The sequence below is a fragment of the Mastigoproctus giganteus genome, chromosome 6 (assembly GCF_048544385.1).
Source record: "Mastigoproctus giganteus isolate SK-2022 chromosome 6, ASM4854438v1, whole genome shotgun sequence".
NCBI classification, from domain to species: domain Eukaryota; kingdom Metazoa; phylum Arthropoda; class Arachnida; order Uropygi; family Thelyphonidae; genus Mastigoproctus; species Mastigoproctus giganteus.
In genome coordinates this window covers 93,847,111-93,868,672 of record NC_143580.1, presented here as the reverse complement: position 1 = coordinate 93,868,672, position 21,562 = coordinate 93,847,111, and the positions used below count along the sequence as shown (strand labels likewise).

At 34.3% G+C, this 21,562-nt stretch overlaps 1 protein-coding gene across 1 annotated transcript in view; it reads left to right on the top strand.

Annotated features, from left to right (window-relative positions):
• The window catches only part of LOC150084465 (cell adhesion molecule Dscam1-like), a 421,339-nt gene that overhangs the window by 330,947 nt on the left and 68,830 nt on the right, over nucleotides 1-21,562 (top strand). Inside the window, exons 20-21 of the mRNA XM_090376247.1 lie at nucleotides 8,867-9,052; nucleotides 13,057-13,350. Coding sequence (XP_090232373.1) covers nucleotides 8,867-9,052; nucleotides 13,057-13,350 — 480 coding nt within the window. The remainder of the gene's footprint in view (nucleotides 1-8,866; nucleotides 9,053-13,056; nucleotides 13,351-21,562) is intronic.

Genomic DNA, 21,562 nt, shown 5'->3' with positions numbered 1-21,562 from the left:
AATTAATTTTAAAAATTTCAGTAAGGTAATCGATAGTGTCATTAGATTCTGTGTCAGTCTAGGAAGAAAAAAAAAATGTACGAGTCAGGACTGGAAGTCAATTGAAAAGCATGAAATTAGGCTTTTCTTAACTCTGTTAGACGCGAATATACTTTTTTTTTTTCATTACCTTGAACAAAAGGGGATTTTTGTCACTCACCATCAAGACACTGTTACACAATTTACTGTAGTCGTTTAATAACAGTTCTTGAACTGTTTTAATATTTTTATTATTAATTCTTAAGGATTTTCAATTAACTATGCTTTAGTTTGGCTATAGGTCGCTGTTTTGGCATATTATCAATGTGAAGCATAAATTTGTAGTGTGTTCAGAGGCTGACAGGGAGATTCATTTGATTTTCACATAAGTTTAAAGTGTGCCATAAACAAGCAAATCCATATATTTTGCAATAATCTAACTGAAAATAACAAAAATATAGTAATTTCCGTGTCGCTGTGCTACTGTTTTGAAATATAGACAGTCTTATCTAATTTATTTATGCTTTTGTTATAAATATAATTTATGTAAAATTGCATTGCATAATATAAATTTGTTAGTGGTATGTTATTTTCAGAGATATTTATGTTATACAGTTTCTATCGAATAATACCAAGTTTTTCCTAATTCTTTTAGGTTGTAATAGTAATATATTACGAGTATATACACATAAATAACGGGTATTTTAGGCCAAGCCAGGATTATAAATTTGAATCCAAACTCGAAGACCTAAAGATTACGTTTCATGTACATTCTCGATCAACAAAAGGATGGAAGAAAATGATGCCAAAAGATACATAAAATACTGTATATATATATAAAAATATAACGCATGCAACAGCTATTTATGAGACAAACTGGGCGAAAAGCTATTATATGCCTTGACAGTTCTACTGTTCAGGTCATGATTACATTCAAATTCATGCAGATGCCATTAGTGCCTAATGGCTACATTACTACATTAGGGAGGTACCCTTCTACATTAAAGAAAATGGGTAATATGAGGAAAAAACGGCTCGTAATGAGCAATGCCAAAATAAAGAAACGGTATGAACTGAACCCCCCCCTCCTCCTCCACATTGAGCAATTTTCAATAGTTCCGTTAAATGTGTTCCTAACAGGGTAAAGAATTAATGTCCAATCATTGACAGCAATGACTACACTTTTAATTGCCTATCTTTATCATTCACTCCTTTTCTGCTACTAGGCAACTCGGTTGTTGCCACTTTTCTAGAAATTAAATCAGACTTAAGAAGTCGACTATATCATCACCTAAGTAACATCAAACTATTAAATATAAGTACATACAAATAATTTGCGTTAAGAACGATAATAAAATGCATACTCTACTTGTGAAATTTATTTGCATATTGATATTTAGAGAAACACGAAGAAAGGCGTATTACTCTTAGCTGAATAATTATTATTACATCAGTAAATTAATAACATAGCTACAAGCTTAAACCAAATAAATCCTCTTCAATGACCGCTAGAAACAAGCCAGATGGAGAAAAGAGGGTAGATCTGAGTATGCACGAGAAACCCCTTTCATATATGAACAGAAGGTACAAGCATTGCGTTCAACTCTCAATTCTACAAGATGAGACCGTGATAAATGGTTGATATGTATACCTTCACAACCCCAGGAACAGAAACCTGAATCTGCAATAATCTCGTTACTTGGAAGTAAGCAACGTATGTTGCACGCCATTATAAGCACCATGACTAAATCCACTCCTGGAAAATCGTTTCTCGGCTTCAGTATTTTTTCTCTTTTCTGTCCCGAGTCGTTCTAACCGAAGAAGTCCCACTGTATCACTCCTTCTCTCATTCTATTTCTGTTGTAGTATTTCTTTTCTTTTTTTCTTTTTGTTATAACATGACCCTGGTTTCGTATAATTAAAATTTAAAACAACCTGTTGTCAGTTCTGAGGGCAATATAGCAACCCATGACCCTCAGCTTGTTTTACACTTTTCTTTCACACTTTTCTTTCTAATGAGCATAGCATTACTTCCTTTTTTAAATATCTGTAATTCTCCAAACTTTCTTTTTTTTTTCTAATAGCACAGTCTGATATAATGTTTAATCGTTTATTCGATGACATTAATCAGTCAGTTCTGTTAAATTTAATTTACATAATATATGTCATTATTGATTTATACCTTTTACTCTATAGCTGGAGCAGTTTGTTCAGCATATATACAGTATACATGAATATTGCAAGCAACTACGTTCGGTTGTTTTAATTTCAATAATGATTATGGGGGTGATAACGTTGTGATCTTTAAGCGATACACTAAAATGTTTCTTAGTAACATCGGCTATTCATAATCCTTCCATTCCCTTCCCCCCCCCCCCCCAAGAAAAAAAAAAACAACCCACTAAGTAAGCAACAAGAAGAAAATCCAAACAAGCCAGATGGAGAAAAGAGGGTAGATCTGAGTATGCACGAGAAACCCCTTTCATATATGAACAGAAGGTACAAACATTGCGTTCAACTCTCAATTCTACAAGATGAGACCGTGATAAATGGTTGATATGTATACCTTCACAAAACATAGTTACTCAACTGTTTTAATTGGAACTTTAGAATTTGCGACTGGATCTTTGTTCCCACCGAAATTATAAGGGAATATGACGTGTTTTTATGCCTGTTATCTCAGTTTCAAGTTACGTATTCTGGAAAACTAAATGGAAACGAGGTGGATAATTCTTGACTTAACTCTGAATTGTCATAACGTATCTTATTCTTAACAATATGAACACAACTAAGTTCTCATTTCAACGTCACAGCACCCGTGTCACAAAGCGCCGTTAGTGCAGCGATAATTTCAGGAGAATAATATGAAGAACTGCCGCCATGTCCAGCCTGCAGCGAAGATCTTAATCGAAAGGAACAACTTTGGGATCTTTCAAAACAACAATTAAGAGTCGGAACAAGGCATCAGCATTCAAGCAGAGAAGTTGCCGCAGAATTACTCTAGTAATCGGAGAAAAGTTTCCATATATATGGTAGGCGTAAAGAGACCAGTTTTTATATATAAAAATTTTGCAGGACGTCTCCTCCAAGACGGTTACCGATGCCATTTAAAACCAGTGTGTCTTATTTCAAACTCTTAATAATTGTGGTTTTTTTTAATCCAGATATTTTACTCTATTTGGTGTCCCATTTGGACTTGCAGGTTCTTAGTACGCAAAGATAAAAAAAAAAAAAATAGCACCGCTCTCAATTGACTGTTGCTCCTTCTCGATACCATCGGTAACTTGCTAAAATTCCAAATCTGAATTCATGAGCATTCCCTTTGCACTGATCAAACTGATTTTTAAATTCAACTTTCTATAGGATCTATGGGAAAAAATCCATGCTCTGCCATCCCAATCCAAGTATGACACTACCTGTTTCATTTATTGCGCATTCTTATCCTTTGGCCTTAGTTAGCACAGGTTATGATTACGATTGGGCGGCTGCTGTCGGATAGAAAGTTATCTTTACAGTGAGTGCACTTTCCTTCTTTTTGTTGGTTTCGCCTGTTTCAGCAAAATTGCTATGCGCATTTATATTTATTAAAAGTAACAAGTACTATTAAGATAAATAGTTAATCATATCATATTATTTTGTATCTCTATATCACCATATCAATTCCATATTTACTAGAAATGCAGGAAAAATAAATAAATTTAACATGAAACTTATTTGTATGAAATTGATGACTGTTTTATCCTTCTCTGTTATACTGATGAAAATCATTTTTTTCGTGTAAAACATAGTTCTTTGTTTATAGAGTTAATTATTATTATCTTAAACCTAAGCGGTACACATGTCTAAATTAATTAATGAGTTTGCCCTTTCCATACACGTCTTATTAATATTTTTTTCATTTATGTTGTTAAGTGTAGTGTAAATCGATGCTCAAAGAATTTGTTCTAGAAATAAACAATATAGCAAAATATATCGAAAAAATGGAATAGGTGGTTCATATTTAGCGCATTACTTTTATATTTCTTAACCAAACTACAAATTTAGCTTTGTCTTCTCAAATATGCACGGAAATCCAGCGTAATGAAATAAACAATTAGATAAATACAACACGTTCAAGAGAAATTTTAAGCGCCCATGATTAACGTACTACATGGCCAAAATTAAACCAAACCCATTTCCCTCTTTCTATTATGCAAAGTGCTCATCGAAAAAACTTCAAAATATTCAGATAAATATTAAACCTCTCAGTAATAACATTAAAAGATCATAATCTGTAGGCCTCTTTCAGAATAGAAGCTGCATAGTTGACTCTGGAAGACTTCCGAATTAAGGCATTACTCCCCACAAATTTTCATTTTCTGCCTTAAGAAACGCAGAATTCTTAAATTTGAAATAAGAGTATTAATTGGAAGTTCTAGATGGATGTAGTTGAGCGATTGCTCTGAAAGAAGTGGCTGTAGTACGGCGGTCAAATCATTTTTTAGATTTGGATTCTAATGAACAGGATCTGTTTATAACATGCCCCGATCTGGACAGGCAGGTAATCTATCTCAAAAAATAATATCGATCTGATATGGAATGTCATTGAAGAGAATCCTAGAATGTCAGTTCTAGGATTCGCTTCATTACAAAGGCTGCGAATACCCAATCCAGCTGTGCACGTAGTATTTCGGTCAAAGTTAGGCAAATGTGAAGAAGTTGGTTCTCCCTGATCCACTTTGACAGTCAGCGACCAACTTTAACAGATACTGTCAAAGGCTGTGTGTTCAAATTGGTCGCTGACTGTTGCAGCCAAAAATCTTAGCATGAAAAGGTTATGTGCCAAGATGATATAAAAAAGAAGACTCCATAATGGTTCTAATATGTTATTTGTTCCCAAGAGTAAACATTTTCCTGAAAGGAATTAATTTTGCGTCACCATCAGCTATCCAGAGAACTATGACTAAACGAAATAAAATTACCGAAAACGACTTATAAGGGTGCTTAGAAGCATTGCAGGAAACGTTGGTGATTACGAGGACAATAAGTTTAAAGAAACTAATATTGGTAATTTTTCAATAAAATTTTTACTTAATCCTGGAATTTTAAGTGTAAGTGTCAGACCTCTCTGCTTTGTCTTCCAGATCTTAACGCTAAAACTGAAGAATACAATGCGTTGAAATCTCAAAATGTGATAAAACTGATTCATTAAGCATCGATCACTATATTTTAAAAGAAATTGTTTGCCCCTGTGAAATAGCTAAGAATACGTTTTGGATGTACGCTGATGGAGGAGTTTTAATTGTGTGTTTATTTATTTTTTAAATCGAAAGTCAGTATAGTTGCTTTCCTGTTCTACTCACTTGTTTTGCAGGGCGGTACCATTTCCCGTTTAAACCGAAGGTGCCCCGCAATTTAAGAAGAAAAACTCAACTCTTGATTCCAAATAATCTAAACGCTCTTTATTGGAACTTCCTAGCGACTTGGTAGGCACATGGCAGTAGTCTAGTTTCCAGAAATTCATAATCACTTCATTCTAGTAATGGAGATCAAAATACTATACAGCAGAATTAACAGCATCATCTTGCTATAATTTTTAAGGATCCATTGCCGATAAATGTATAGACCGTTTCATTTTTTAATATATAAATTTTTCATTATTTGGTACATTTCAGTTTACTGTATTTATTTCCAATTAGTCATGGAGTATCATCAGCAGCCTTTTGACTGCTGTATATTGTAATCATTTCGCCATACTTCGCTGGTTAAACATACTAAATTGGCAATAATCGTTAGTGTAAAATTTAAATCACATCTGCAGTATTACTGGCTTTTGAAAAGTTAGGAAAATTATTCAAACCAATTTTAGTAAACACTGCTAATTGGCCCTAATGTATTAAAGTTAAATGTAACAATAAAAACAATTTCCTCTTTATTAAACTAATAAATCTTTGCTGAGTATTGCGGAATTTTTATTGAGCAATTTCTAACTTGGTAAAATAAGAGCTAGGAGCTTTTATATGTATTATAAACGTTGGTCAATATTCTCAAAATATTGATAATTCAAAATAATATAGTATTTTATAAAAATGCAAAAATAATATTTATGGATATGTTTAAAAAAAAAACAAAAAAAAACTGAAAATCGAAGTACATGAATTGATCCTTGGTTAGGGATAAAAACTGAAAATTCCAAAAGTTACAGGGAGAACTGCATGTGATCTGCGAGTATAGAATTTTGCAATGTTATCTGTACATTATATGAGATGTGGATCATAATGAAATTGCTCGAATTTCATTAAGTTGGTTTGGATTTGTTTCAATAGTAACAAATTATATATATATATATTTTTTTTGGGTAAAATACATATTTGGTTTATTTCTAGTATTAAGAAAATAAGAGCTTGTTCGAAATAACAGAAGTTATTATTTTTCGAATAAAAACTTAATTTAAATGAGGGAAATTTGATTAACTAATTTATCGTACTGATTTAGCAAAATGAAAAGCTGTAAATTGCGTATATCGCAGTTCTTAAAGTATAATTGCAGTAGTTAAAGATCTTTTCAAAGATACGGAGACCATCTCCGTACCTTTAGTCATTGGTCGATAATTTTAGGATTTCAGTCTTCATTGCTCATTGGTTTCTACTTATCATAACCGACAGCTACCACAAATCAGACTTTGAGCGAAAAATTTACAAGTTATTTTTTTTTTATTTATCCCTTTTTATATAACCCAGCTGTATTTTAGAACATGACGTTCCTAAATACTAAATTAAAAGCTGACAACCAACTAATGGTGACGAAACAAAAATTGTACACGGCAGTATTCGCTAGCGGTCAAGAAACTTAATTATCAGATTGTTCACTTATACACGAGTATTTCATTACAGCTTTGCTTTTCTCCATGGTATTAGATTGTGGAAAGTTGCTATCTCTAACACCCATTTGTATGCTTTTCCTTTTCGAATGTCTGAGCTTTGCGACTCTAAATTCCACTATTCTAGAGAGTGTCAAAGTAACACTTATCTCAATACCCAGCATCAGTAGTTATTAAGGTGGCCTTAAATTGTTCAGTAAGGTGTGTATCATGTTTCGCACTTAATGCATCTTACACGTTGCCGATAAAGGTCATCACGTGGCTAAACCAGTTCATTATTCAACTTAAATTACCACCCTTCATGTCGGCTAATATGCACTTGCATCCTTGTAAATTAAGTACAGTGAACGCTGTACATGTTTACTATCCATTAACTCGATAATTGTATTCTTAATTAAGTGCAATCATTAGCTTTTCACAGCGTACCTGTCGACTTTACCCAAGTTTACACTTTTGGGAGTTTAAAATAAATGCCAAAATCTTTCATTCATTTCCCGTAAAATTTTCTTGTGAATCAATGGAGCAAGTTTTTATCATTATTTTATTCTATGTAAATACGGTATGTGTATAGCACATAGTCGATTGCTTTATTCGCAGTTATCACGAAAAAAAGTTAATAAAGCCAAAAAAAAAAAAATATATATATATATATATATATATATATATATATATATATATATAAAGATAAAAATAATTACAAATGCAAATTTAATTAACAGGTCAGCAGAATGGGTAAGTCAGCGAGATGTGCATACAAAGAAAACTAGTATAAATACTCGTATATAGAAAGTAGAAAACATTTAAGTAGAGGAATAACATTTTATAATGGGTTAAATAAAAGGCTAAAACAGCCGAAACCGAAAGTTGCGAAATATCACTTATAACAATATCAAAAATAATCGAGCACACTTTTCAAATATGAAACAAATAATAATAAACTTGCGTCTTTATTGCTCTAAACTACTATGAGCTGATTTCTCAATAAGTGCCACCGTTGTGCAAATCTATTGCGCTTGCGTGCTGATTGAATAATTTTAGTTGGTTTTGATGCGTTGATTCATTTAACATTTGAAATATAGTGATTCCACCACCATTATTTGTCTTGTGGCCTTCCGCCATGATGGAAGGCCACAAGACAAATAATGGCGGTGGCCTTACGACATGATGGAACTTAGTGATCGCTGTGTTTTAATTTATTTTTATTTAATGTTTTAGGCAAGTTGTTGTGGTCGGTTTTCACCGTCATTATTGCTTTCGCCGTTATCGACTAGTGCCAGCGCAAATTTATTGTAAATTGGCTTCATTCAATTCTGACGAAATGGTGCAGCTTTGAATGGCTTTGTTTAATATAAGCAATCTCAATAAATTAAAAGTGCAATAATCTAAGACCATGATATGCAGAAATTTTTATTCTACTGGTACGTGATTTAGGTTACAATGATCAGTATTTTGCCTAATCACCCACTTTCTACAAAAAGAGAAAGGTTTTATTGTACATGAGTTACTCAGGACACAATTGATTAAATGTAGTGGTCTGTTTCTTATCTCACCAGAAAGAAGGGTAAGTAAACTCTTGGTATTTCACTGGTCTTAATTAGCTTTAGCTAATTAAAAATAACTAGAAATGAAAGAAAGTCCTAATTAAATACGACCGAGCTACTACAACTATTTTTGAATGAGTATGGAACTACCGGTATATTTAAAGAGAAAAAATCATTGATGCTTAATAATTGGAACTGCTTTTAATAAGCTTATGCGTCTGTCTGATGCAGTTGACCATGTTCACGTTGAGGTCAATAAAGAGCACTTTTTATGTAGTCGAATCTTAGTTCACAATCTGATATTCACTGTTCGGTTATTCGGTTTGTTTAGTAAAACCGTGAAAGCTAAGTTCTTCAACTTAGCTTTCACGGTTTTGACACTGAAAAATTAAGAGCATCCTATGTATAGGCTCGAATAAATAATACCCAAGTTATTTTTATTTTTTAGGTTATGTTCTGTACCATAAACGTGACGGATCGCAGTGGGAAGAAACACATTTAGCAGGAGACCGGAATAGTTACACGTATCATGATCTACAGTGTGGAACAACGTATTTTTTCTATTTGGTAGCATTCAACAACGCCGGCAAAGGACAACCAAGTGAAGAAATATCTGCTAGAACGGATGGAGGAGGTAAGAAATGTAGAGTAATTATTGTCTGAAATCTCTTTAAATTGCGACAAATGTTTGAGTAATTCGTTTAATACAACTTAGCAAAGCAGTTCACAAAACAAATGAAATCTAGGCCACGCTACCATGCTTGCAGCAATCAGATAAAAACAACAAAAAAAGTATTCCTGAGAATGGAGATGCACATTTTTATGGCAGTAATAATCAATGCAGATGATGAAAAATCCATGGTGGTCGATGCATTAAGGAAGAAGTTCATGATATAACGCATGTTAGTTGATGAATAACTTGATTTTTTTTGTTTGCCTTACAAATATTTCAAAACAAACGGCAATTCCGTGCCATTCTCCGTATACCACGTTTAGAGACACTGTTATATCACTTTATTTGTATAGATAAACATTGCTTTTAACAATGCCTCAAACAAATTTGCATAAAATTTCAGCGCAATGTGGCCTTAGATCCAAAAGCTCTATATAAATATAGAAACAACAAAAACAGCATAATATTTGTGTATTTTAATTTCTTTATATAATGTACAAACATTTTAAGTCTATTATTTATTCATTCATTCAGTTTAAGAAAATTCAGTTCACTTCGGAACATCATAGACTACTAGAGGGTGCATTATAAATTAATAATCAATACATTTTTGATACAGTACGGTATACCGATGAAACATCGCATTTAACTAACAGATAAACAGCAGTAAATGATTAGAAATAATAAAATGAACAACATATCAAAACAAATTCCGCTTCCTCTCCCGGTGCTAGGATGTGCAAAGATGAGAACCGAGGTTTAGTTTCTTTCGCGTGAACCTTAGAACTGGAGGTATGTTTGCATATTTCTCTTGTACATGTTTTTCTCTTGTTTGTAGATCAGTGCAAGTGCTTTCAAGGTCAATTTGCAGTTGGTTGATAAGTTCGACCGAATATGCAGGAAGCAATCTTCGAGGAGACGTCTGCTGATTCACTTTGGTGCAGAGCCGAGAGGCAGATTTCGACCTGGCGTCTTTGCAATATTTGATTTTTGCAACAACGATGGAAACATAGGGAGGTTGCGCAGCCGGCTTAAAATAGTTTGGCTAATATTACGACGTTTCCTGTGGTGATTGTTTCCAGGAAGGAACACGAAAGTTGGAATGGAGATGTGATGGCGAGAGAGTATACGTATTTTACATTTATTGAGCCATTGAAGGAGTAAATATTCACTTCCCAGGAATTCATTAAGGTTGTGGCTGACGACCAGATTACTTGAGGCATGAGACGCAACAGAGTGTATATACCTTTGTATGTATTTATTATCACAATCTCTGCTTGGTTGAACAGCGTTAATAGATCTTGCGTGGATCCAAATATACCCACTAAAATACCCATGGTGGATGAAGAAATATATAGTACTGTAATTCCATATTTGTTAGACTAACAGACCTATCTGAAACATATATTGAAGCTAATAAGCCTTGTATTTGGAAAAAGCACTCCTGAAGAAAGTTAGTGATTCAACGTTTCAGTTTAACTACTCTGGAAGCGTGAATTTTTTAAGTAAAGGCTGGCATCTTTTGTTAGATGCAGATAATATTAGCAATACACCGAAGTGAGGACAACAACAGACTAATAACAGGAAGTTGCTAATTGTACTGCAGTGATGGCGAGTATTTTGTCCGGAGGCAAGTCCACTAGGAATTTATACAAGCTATGTGCGGTGGTTAAAGTTTATGTATAATAGTTTTCAACAAATATGAAATACCAAGAATATCCATCTGTACAAGAATTAATCATAATATTCAGGCTATTATGTATATTTTCGTCAGCATTCGCTTAATGAACAGTGATATTTTAAATATTCGTTTTATTTTTTGCCTAATCTTAATTATATCCATCTTTCCATTGTCTCACGCAATGCAATTTATATAAAATTTACGACTTTTGCCTTCGTATATTAATTTGATAAATGCTTTTTAAATACGTTTACCTGTGACGGTGAAATTTTCAGTTTTCTAAATAAGGTCATTATTTAAACGCTAAAGTGAACGAGATTAACAGAAAAGACTGGACGATTTTTACTAAAACGTCTCGTATAAAACAAACAACCAGTATTGAAGAAAGTAATAAAAGTTTAATTGTGATTGTAAAACAAATTGCCTCACGAAATTATTAACAATAAATTTCCTGACAGAAATATTGCTTTCATTTTTGCGAAGAAAATGACTTTTCGTGTCATCCAGTTCTGAATAAAATTGATTTACTGACACGCTTAATTAACTGTTAGTGACGCATTGCAAACCAAAAAATGCGTCCATAAAAATCGTAACATTTATTTCTTGAAGAAAAGTTAAACATTCTTTCGATAATTAAAATTCTTCTTCATTATTCACAACTGTGAACAGTGCTGTTTGTTTCATTATCATAACAACATGATTGATTATTCTCTCCTACAATATTTAGCTAGCTGCAGAAAAATAATGTTGTCGATAATTTTGGTGCTTGTTAAAAAAAAACGAAAACAACAATAAAAAAACAGGTTATTCGAGTAGAATAGTAAAAATAAAAATGAATATAGTTGATCTTTCCTCTGCTTGATATATTACGTATATTTTCATGTAATTAAAACAGAAGGCGATTTTCCTTTTTATTTCAGAACAGCGTGTGATTTCGTGTATTTTAAAAAATATGAAATGTCATGTTTTTCTTACAGAAAGTTAGGGGGATCAGTGTAACGCATACAGCCTCGATTGAAGAGGACTTTAGAAATTGCTTCAATCCAGTGGTCGAGGAAATAGAAAAAGGACCTCTCCAAACGAGTGATAAGTGGCAAAAGGACTATAATATCACGGAAAACAGGGATCAGTATAGAATATAACGTTAGTAATCAAATAGAGAAAAGATCTGTGTGACAGGAATCATCGTATAATAAAAGTTGTTGCCACACCGAGTAAACAGAATAAATGAAAACTGGTTTTAATGGTTAAAATAAAAATAAATACAACCGGAAAAAATTTAAAAGTGATAAAATGCATATGAATTAAACTGATAAAAATGAATAAAATTGCACATAAAACAAACAAGATAAAATATACGCTAAAACTGAGGAAAAATTTATAACAGTGTGCTCCGAAAGCTTCCTTTGTGAACTCACTTATGATAATTCAAACTGCCCGAAAAGGCATAAATGCAACCATGTAATCCACACGTGAAATCCTTAGTAATGTTATTGTGCATACTACGTCATGACTACTACATCAGAAGAATTTACAATTAATTATTTTAAAAATGAATAGAATTATTAAACATATTTAGCAGTCGCGTTAACTTAAACCTCATTCCACCCAAACGCGCGTGCACACTGCACACTGGAAATTACCATTCGGCTAAAACTGGCGCTCTAGTTTAATCAGCTTAAGAAAAATCTGACGGGAGACCACCATATCCGTGTGTATTGCTCTTCTCCCAAAATTATGCTTACAATTCATACATGTGGGAAATAACGTGGTACTCGGATGGAATGTTCCTATTTTGATCAATCATTATGAAACAAGGAGGAAGCTGCTCGTATTACAATCACTGTTGGTTGTTATTCGAACTTGCTGTGTTAGCTCCAATACCTAATGCACTACAATATTAAAAAGGAAACCCTCTTGTTATGAATAACGCGTACATATAGCTTTCTTAATGAATAGCTTTGCAATTTGAGGCCAGTTAAAATATCACAACATGGCCATCAACAGTCATTTGAAAAATTTACATTGACATTACGCTATATCATGATACTAAAAGATTTCCTGAACATGTAACAAAATTATTTCTTATTTGCCTGTATTTCAGTGGATAATCTATAACACAAAGTGCAATTATTTTATATTATTTGCTGTATTGTCAAATCACATTGTTAATTTTATGAAGCCAAACCGAGTTGACAATATGAAAAGATTTGTATGAATAATTAAATATTTATATTGATGAATTCCAGAATAATATTTCATTAGAATATTTATTATTTTACAGCTCCTGTTGCTCCTGAGAAAAGGAAGTTACTCACCCTTAATTCAACTTTTGTGAACATCCATTTAAACACTTGGCAAAGTGGAGGTTGCCCAATAACTTTCTTTGTAATCCAGTATAAACCTCGTGGACAGAAAGAATGGACCTTAATGTCGAATAACATAATCCCTGATCAACAGGATCTGATAATATCCGACTTTAGTCCTGGCACGTGGTACTCTCTTTTAATGACAGCTCATAATGAAGCAGGATCGACAGATGCCGAATACATTTTCGCAACTCTGACTCTCGATGGAGGTAATTTTCATTAATTGAATGACTATTGACGATTGATAATTTCGCTGGCTACCAGGGACGGCTTATAACAGGCTTATAATTTGTCCATTTGTCTTGATAGAAAAATAATTGATACTGATTACAGAATGAGGCGCCCCAAATATTCGATTTTATTTCTTTTGACTTTCTAAAGTTCTGTAACGGTTCTTCAGGCCACTAACCATCATTGAGAAGACATTGTAAAATAACCAACGATAAACTTTGTATTTTTGTCGCATTTTAGGCATATCTAAGATAAGCTTTGTCCAACAAAGCTTATTCATTAAATTTTTTTTTATTCGTTTTGACTAATTCGGAATTAAAGAAATACATTGCGAGTAGCTGTTTGGAAATGCCATATACCTAGTTAACTTTCTGTAATAATTTTAACGAAGTATTATAATAAAGAGGTCGTTTATTTTAATACCTACATGTTAAATTTTAATAATTTAGTTTGTTTAAAATCATTTATTTTTATAAATTCTTTATAAAAATAAAGAATAATTTTTAATTCTGATTATTTATTGTTTGCCAAGAGATAACAGCAGAACTCTTCCCTCTTGGCCAACATTTAAAAGTTCACGATTTCAATATTGAAATTGTATTATGAATGCAGGTCTTCATTATTATTAAGCAATATTCTGCAGTTTTATTTTAATGATGAATATGTTTGAAATTGTTGTTGTAAGTGATATTCAGCAACGATTGAGAAATGTACTAGAGAAATTTTGAAATGTAAAACCTAAAATTGGCCTTTCTGGAATTCTGCATTTTTATTCCCTTATCGCGATATTTTTACAATGATTCTTGGTGTGCAAGAGCATCATTGCGTAAATATTTGATTGAGGTATATTAGAGTATAAAAGCTAAAGGAAGGTCGTATGCTTCTATAGCTTATCAATCTTTTTTGCAAAATATACCAATAAAAAAATTAATGAACAGCAAAAACTTTCATATGAATACCTTGTTCAGCAGAATACAGAAATCGAGCATTTCCTTTGAGTTTTGTGTTGCTGATATTTTCTATTTTATCTGAATTTTAGCGATCTCATTCATAAAGCGTACTTGTGACTAAGTGATATGTAAGCTTGTTATTAGAGTTTTGATTAATATTAATCAAATATTCAAAGAACTTTTATTAATATTCACTATTAGTAATTCGCGAATTCATTTTGAGAAAATTGCCTCTTACTTCATTTGGCTAATTTGGGGAAACAGCTATTAAAAAAGAAAGGACCTTTCGGAACTTTTAAAACAGTAACAGCGGTGCCCATACGTTTCTTTCCGTCTACTCATATGGATATCTGGTCAGTGACTGGTACGAGTATATTTGTAGTCAATTTATGGAAGCTTAGTTTGTGTGTCCCCTTCGTCGGAACCCCAACATAGAGCCACTTTTTTTGTAAAAGATATGGCGGTACGCTTTGTTACTCACATCTGGTCATTGCTTATTATCCATAATTAAACAGCGTCTATGGCGATGCGGATTCAAGTCTTCAGAGGTTCTGGTACGTGTTGCTCCTGACGGAAGTCGTATGAAGAAGTCTATAAGATTTCCTCCAAAATGACATGTATGCTGGCAGACGTGTGACAGCAATAAGAACTACTTCGAAGATGGCGTGTCCGCCTTTCACGAAAGGAGGACGTTCGGAAATTTTCATTTCTGCTGCCTGGATGCTCATTACAGGAGATGATATATAGTATGGTATATAATATTATACTTTTCGTTTTTAATAACCTAGACACAATTTATTATTCATTTTATTGGTATCCACAGGAATTTATATTTGTATATCAAACAAAGACATAAGAAAGCCTCTGAACGTAACACAACATTTTATTGCCCATTGAGTTAAAACTTTAAGAGTGTTGTGATTCATAAATGCAAGGCTGTCTAAAACATTTGCTGAAAAGTTTTTCTGATCCTTTATGAAAGATTATCAGTCCACAGATCAAAGTATTTAATGTTCAGTAAGTTTAAAATATCTAGAATGACGTGAGGATAATGCTGCCTGAAAATAGAGAGCTCTTATTTTATTTGAAACACAGAATAGTAAAATGTATTAGGGTCCTTCGATAAATCCAGCCTAAGGTATCTCCGAGATCTGCTTATGGTCTTGAGAATAGGTTGTGGTAAACGATGAACTTTCAGTAATAAGGTTATATTATAACATTAGTATTAGTAGAGGCATACGATGCAAGAAAGCATGCTTATACAGCGTCAGCAAAAAAGAAAAAAAACCTCCCATATCACCCCTCCATTCGTTCCAAATGCCTGTCCAGCTGAGCTTTAAATTTATTTAGGCTATCAACATCCACAACAAAAGATGGAAGTCTGTTCCCCCAATCGACTACCCGCTGGCTAAATGCAAATTTCCGCACATTTATTAAATAAAATTTCTCTTTATACTCTAGCACGACAACCAAGTCAGTAGAGTACAATAAATCGTCAATAGAAATATTTATTCTACAACTGTCTTTCCTCAGTTTGAAACAGTGCCCCCTAAGGTTCTTAATCTGAGCAAGAGGAAGAATCCCAGCAGCATTCAGCTTGCTCAACCCATTCAAGGCCTTATACACCTCAATCAAATCACCTCGCAGGTGCCTACTCTCCAGGCTCTGCAATTTGCAGAACTTAAGCCTTTCTTGGTAAGACAACCCCTGTGTTCCCCCTTCTTTGTACTCGTTCTAGCAACTCTGTATGCTAACTTACCTTAACTTTACTTAACTTACCTTTAATAAACCCATGCTGTGTCTTAACTATTATTCAGTCCTGTCTAGATGATCCTGCAATGCTTCTTTAACCAGTGATTCCATTATTTTCCCGGAACACAAGTTAAACTAACAGGTCTATAGTTACTTGCGTCACCTTTTTAACCCCCTTTGCGAATTGTTGATACATTTGCACACCTTCCAGTCCATGGAGACCTCCCCTGAATCCAATCCAATGAAGCTCTCATTATTTTAGCTAAGGTTTTACTTACTTCCTTTGCTGCTTCCTTTAATATAACTGGATAAATCCCGTCCATCCCAGGTGCCTTTTTTATGTTTAACTTCAACAATTTCTCCTCCACTTTGCTCTCAGTTATTACAAAATCACTTAGTTTATCTAACTCTAACTAATGTATCTGTTAGAGTTAGATAAACTTCTGGCGCTTCTCTCATTGAATAACTCCTCATGTGTGAATGTAGATGCACAGAAGTCTGCCCAAATGACCATAACTTACAAGCAGAATAAAAATGACATCTCGATCTCTGTGAACGGGTCTAGTGTGGAGAAAATGCACTCTGGCCTGGACCTGGGCCTTAAGTGGGATGACAGACTCACCTTTGCTCAACACTTCGCCCATATGAAGACAAAAATATTTGCTGCGTTATGGGCTACTAGACAGGAACTAGTAGGAATTAGGGATCCTCAGATAGCGACCAAGTACATTTTAATGTGTGTCCAGGCAATTGCAATGTATGCCTCGCAAATCTGGTCTTCAGCTCCAGATTCACATTATAAGTCCGTCCTTGGGATCGAGTACTGGTTCTTGCGATGGCTTAACAGAGTTGCTGGCCACCCTTTTACTATCTCAAGGGCCATTCTCTACTCAAACCTTAACATCACACCCTGGATGCAGCGGACAATTAAAAGGAACATACACACTCTCGCACAAATGCTAACAGGCAAGAGTAGATGCTCCAGTCCTGGATAATATTCTAGTCAAACTGCGTGCCACTGCTAGACGTTACGGAGAAGTAAATAATCCACTGCGTACAGTTCTGAACAATCTTAGTAGCCTGCAAAGATTCTTCCCATTAAATGCAGCCAAAATATTTAACTCACTACACATAGATGCCGAAAAACTGTGTGAGGATGCAGCATACCAGAAAGAGATCTTCCAGAATTCGTACAGACTTACCGAAATATGAATCGGCTGCAAAGTACCAAACAATTGTGAGTAAAAGTGAAACTTTCTGCTTTAAGAACAATAATTTGTTGACTGGAAAAATATACCTTCTCTAACAGTTATATAAGTTATATATGGAACTATTAGTGGATTATAAATATATGATTTGTAATATACAGTAATATGATATGTATGTACAGAATCATTAATTATAAATCAACAGGGATTACCTCTATTTTAGATATAGGAAACTTCTTTTCCAACTCTCCTAGTCCAACTGGCTAATAATTCTTGAGGATGGCGATATCAATTTTGTGAACCTGGTGGGACACCTTCCTCACTGTCAGAACAATGAGCGCTCATTGTTGAGACCGCACGGTTTGAACACTACGGTTCTGACAGTGGGGAAGATGTCCCACCAGGTTCACAAAATTGATATCGCCATCCTCAAGAATTATTAGCCAGTTGGACTAGGAGAGTTGGAAAAGAAGTTTCCTATATCTAAAATAAAGGTAATCCCTGTTGATTTATAATATAATAGAATATAGGAATTATCGAGCACTTAATAGCTCTCAATTATCAAAAGAATCATTAATGTGTAAATACTGTATATATTAAACATAAAATTTGTATATAATATTTCGGGACGAGACTACGTGTTCAGTACATGTAATCCACTGCACGTAGTATCTCGTACCCTGATATGTACTTAGCACCCTCCTGGCACTTTGCCGTCCCGGGGTGGTTTCCTTATGGAAATAAACAGATAATAATAATAATGCAAAATGCTCATTCAGTTTATTAGCTACCTGAGCATGATCATGAATAGTCAGCCCATCTATGTTAAGAGGTCCAATCTGATTCTTCCCTTTCCTTCTAGAGTTTACATAAATAAAGAACTCTTTGCTGTGTTTTTTTTTTTTTTTTTTGCTTCCTTTGCCTAAGATTTCTCGTAATCTGCCTTCGCCTGCCTAACCTCCTCTGTGATTTGATTCCAGACTAGTTTATATCTGCCATAGGCTTCTGTGTCACGTAATATTTTACATGCATCCCATACATTTTTCGTCTCTGCCACGAGTCTCGTTAATTCATCTGACATCAGTTTAGGCCTAAACCTTGAACAGTATTTCTTAGTTGGAATGAAAAGCCTAGTAGCCTCCAAAATTAAGGCCCTGAAGGCTTCCCATTTAGAATTCAACGATGGTAACAGCATCAATTGATCCCACTGTATAGAATTTAAAAACTGTCTGAGACCGCTGTAGTCAACTTTACGAAATCAAAAACCCTTCCCTTTAGGCTTGATGGTAGTTACATCTTTAAGTAATTCCCACATCAGTACATTGTGATCACTATCACCCAGTGGTTCCTTTATCTGCAAATTCTGAATGCATGAATAATCACTGCTGATAATGAGATCAAGTGTATTACTCCCTCCGGTTGCCTCTCGAACATGTTGCTCTATAAAACAGTCATCCAATAAATCCACAAAAGTCTTGCTAGTGTGCGAGTGACCAATCCACAAGTTCCAGTCAATATCTGGAAAGATAAAATCCCCCATTATGAGACATTCTGATTTACTGGCCCACTCTTGAAATATTGAAGCCTTATTGAGTATTGAAACCTTATATTCGTATGTTGCTGCTTAGTTGAAAATTTGAAGTTATATATGGCAAATGTAATGAGTTATTCCACTCCACGACCCAGAATTCAAAGCTCTACGGCTTTGACAGCACACTTTGCTGTCAATAGAGGCCAGCGGACAAATTTCAGAGACATAACCAAACGCAGAAATTAAAGAATAGAACAGATTTTCTGAGTTTCCTTAGGAGTTTGGCCGAGGTCAAATTTCAGACCTCAAGATGCCTTAGCTTCTTGGCTCGTAGGTACTAGAACAGCGTTAGATTTCTATCTCGTATTATTCCGAGGAATTTGACTTCCTTAGATTTGACTGGATGAGAATATGTCCATTCAAGTATCGTTCTTGTTAAAAGAATTTTATTCAATATATCATATTTGCAAGTTTGCTTATGCTGTCAGTTCATACTGGCAGCATAAGCAAATAGGCAGAATCGGATAAAAGAATGGCGTATATAGATATGCCGATCCGATGTTAATGGAATAACTATTCGACAGTTTCTCCACATTAACCACCGTATTAGCATTAGTAAAGGCATAAGACACAATGTTCGTAACGTAGTTTCACCGGTAAACTTTTTCGAAATTGTCGTGCTTCCTTTGCCTTTTTTTAATTTTTTTTTTATTAATAAACAATTTATCCACTAGTGCACCAGTGATTCTAAAGAAAAAAGTTCAGGTTTACCCCCTCCACTTCGGGAGGGTTTCAATCTGCCATGGGATTCGATTTCTACTCCTGACCGATAACACCCACCGTCTGTATACCGAGCGCGCAACAATACAAATGCCCTTACGGCAAAGTACTTTTACCGGTAAATTTCATCGAACTTTTGCGTGCTTCTCTTGCAGGCTTTCTTTACCTTCGCCAAAAAAAAAAAAAAAAAAATATATGTATATATAAACTTAACTTATTTATACATTATTAGTTTTTAAAATTATGGTAGTACTTGAGAGCATCAGGTTTGTAGTGACACTAACCAACCCGCTAGTTATATATAAATCTAGCCCTGGAATGGATAGCCTTATATATAACATAGATACATATAAAAACAACAAAATTAATGTAAATTTATAGAAGAATAGAGCCTTTTAGAGAAAGTTGGAGAATTAGAGAATACTGGAGAAATTGGAGAAAATTAGCGAAAACTATCGGGTTGGTTGGGATCACTATAAACCTGATGCTCTCAAGTAGTACCATAATTTTAAAAAGCAATAATGTATAAATAAGTTAAGTACATATATAATCCATGCACGTATAATGTCTAATTGTTACTGTACAATAAGCATTAACGTTGGAGCTAATACCCTCATTTACGCTATTTAATATTTAAAATTAATTGTAATTAGACATAATTCCTATATATATAAATATATTCTCATTTCACCCATCCATTCGTTCCAAATGTTTGTCTCGAATCTATTTAAGCTATCAACTTCTACGACAGATGGAACTTTGTTCCTGCAATCAACCACCCGCTGGCTAAAGGGAAACTTCCGCACATCTATTCTACAACTGTCTTATTTCCATTTATGCCCTCTCAGGCAATTATTCTGAGCAAGAGGAAGAATCCCATCGGCATTGAGCAAGCTCAAACCATTCAAGGCCTTATACACCTCAATCAGATCACCTCGCAGGTGCCTAGTCTCCAGACACTATAATTTACAAAACTTAAACATTTCTTCGTAAACGCAACCCTTTCTTCCATTCACTAATCTTGTTGCCCTTCTCTATACTCGTTCCAGCAATTGTACATCCTTCTTAAAATTAAGCCTCCAGACATGTATACAGTAGTCAAGGTGTGGCCTGACCATTGCCTATTACAATATACATTGCCTTATATATAATCACATCCTTATCCCTGCTAGAAAAATTTCTGTATATCATTGACAAGACACCATGAACTACTCTTGCAGACCAGAAAACTTTCTCAGAAAACTTCAGTCTGCCTGCATAATTACCACCAGGTCCTTTTCATTCTCTACCAACATCAGTTTAGTACCACACAGTTGATACGTTATTCTGGGGTTAGTACTTCTATTTGTAGTACTTACATTTGTCAGTGTTGAACTTCAGTTGCCACCTCTCAGCCCATCTGCTCAACTTTTCTAGATCCTGTTGCAGTAACGTATTGTGATTAGTGTCATTAACAACCCTGCCAACCTTCGTATCATCTGCAAACTTTGACTTTAGAGCCTGATATGTCATCATCAATATCATTAATAACTACAGAAAACAACAATGGACCCAACACTGAACTCTGGGGGAATCCATTAATAACATTAGTCCACGAAAAGGTATGTCCATTGATTACCACTATGTCTTCTCCCACTGAACAATCCCTTTATCCATAGCAGCAATTTGCCTCCAACACCACACTGCTCCCATGTTGCACATGGAAGACTGTCTTCCATGTGCAACAGTATCAAAAGCCTTTCTGAGATCCAAATATATGATATCAAAATTATTCTTTGCATCCAGTTCCTTTGTGACCACATAGTATCCAATCAAATTGGTCAGACAAGATTTCTTCTTAACAAACCCATGCTGTGTCCGAGCTATAACTGAAGTCTTGTCTAGATGATCCCACAGTGCTTCTTTAACCAGTGCCTCCATTAATTTCACTGGAACAGAAGTTAAACTAACATGTCTGTTTTTACTTGTG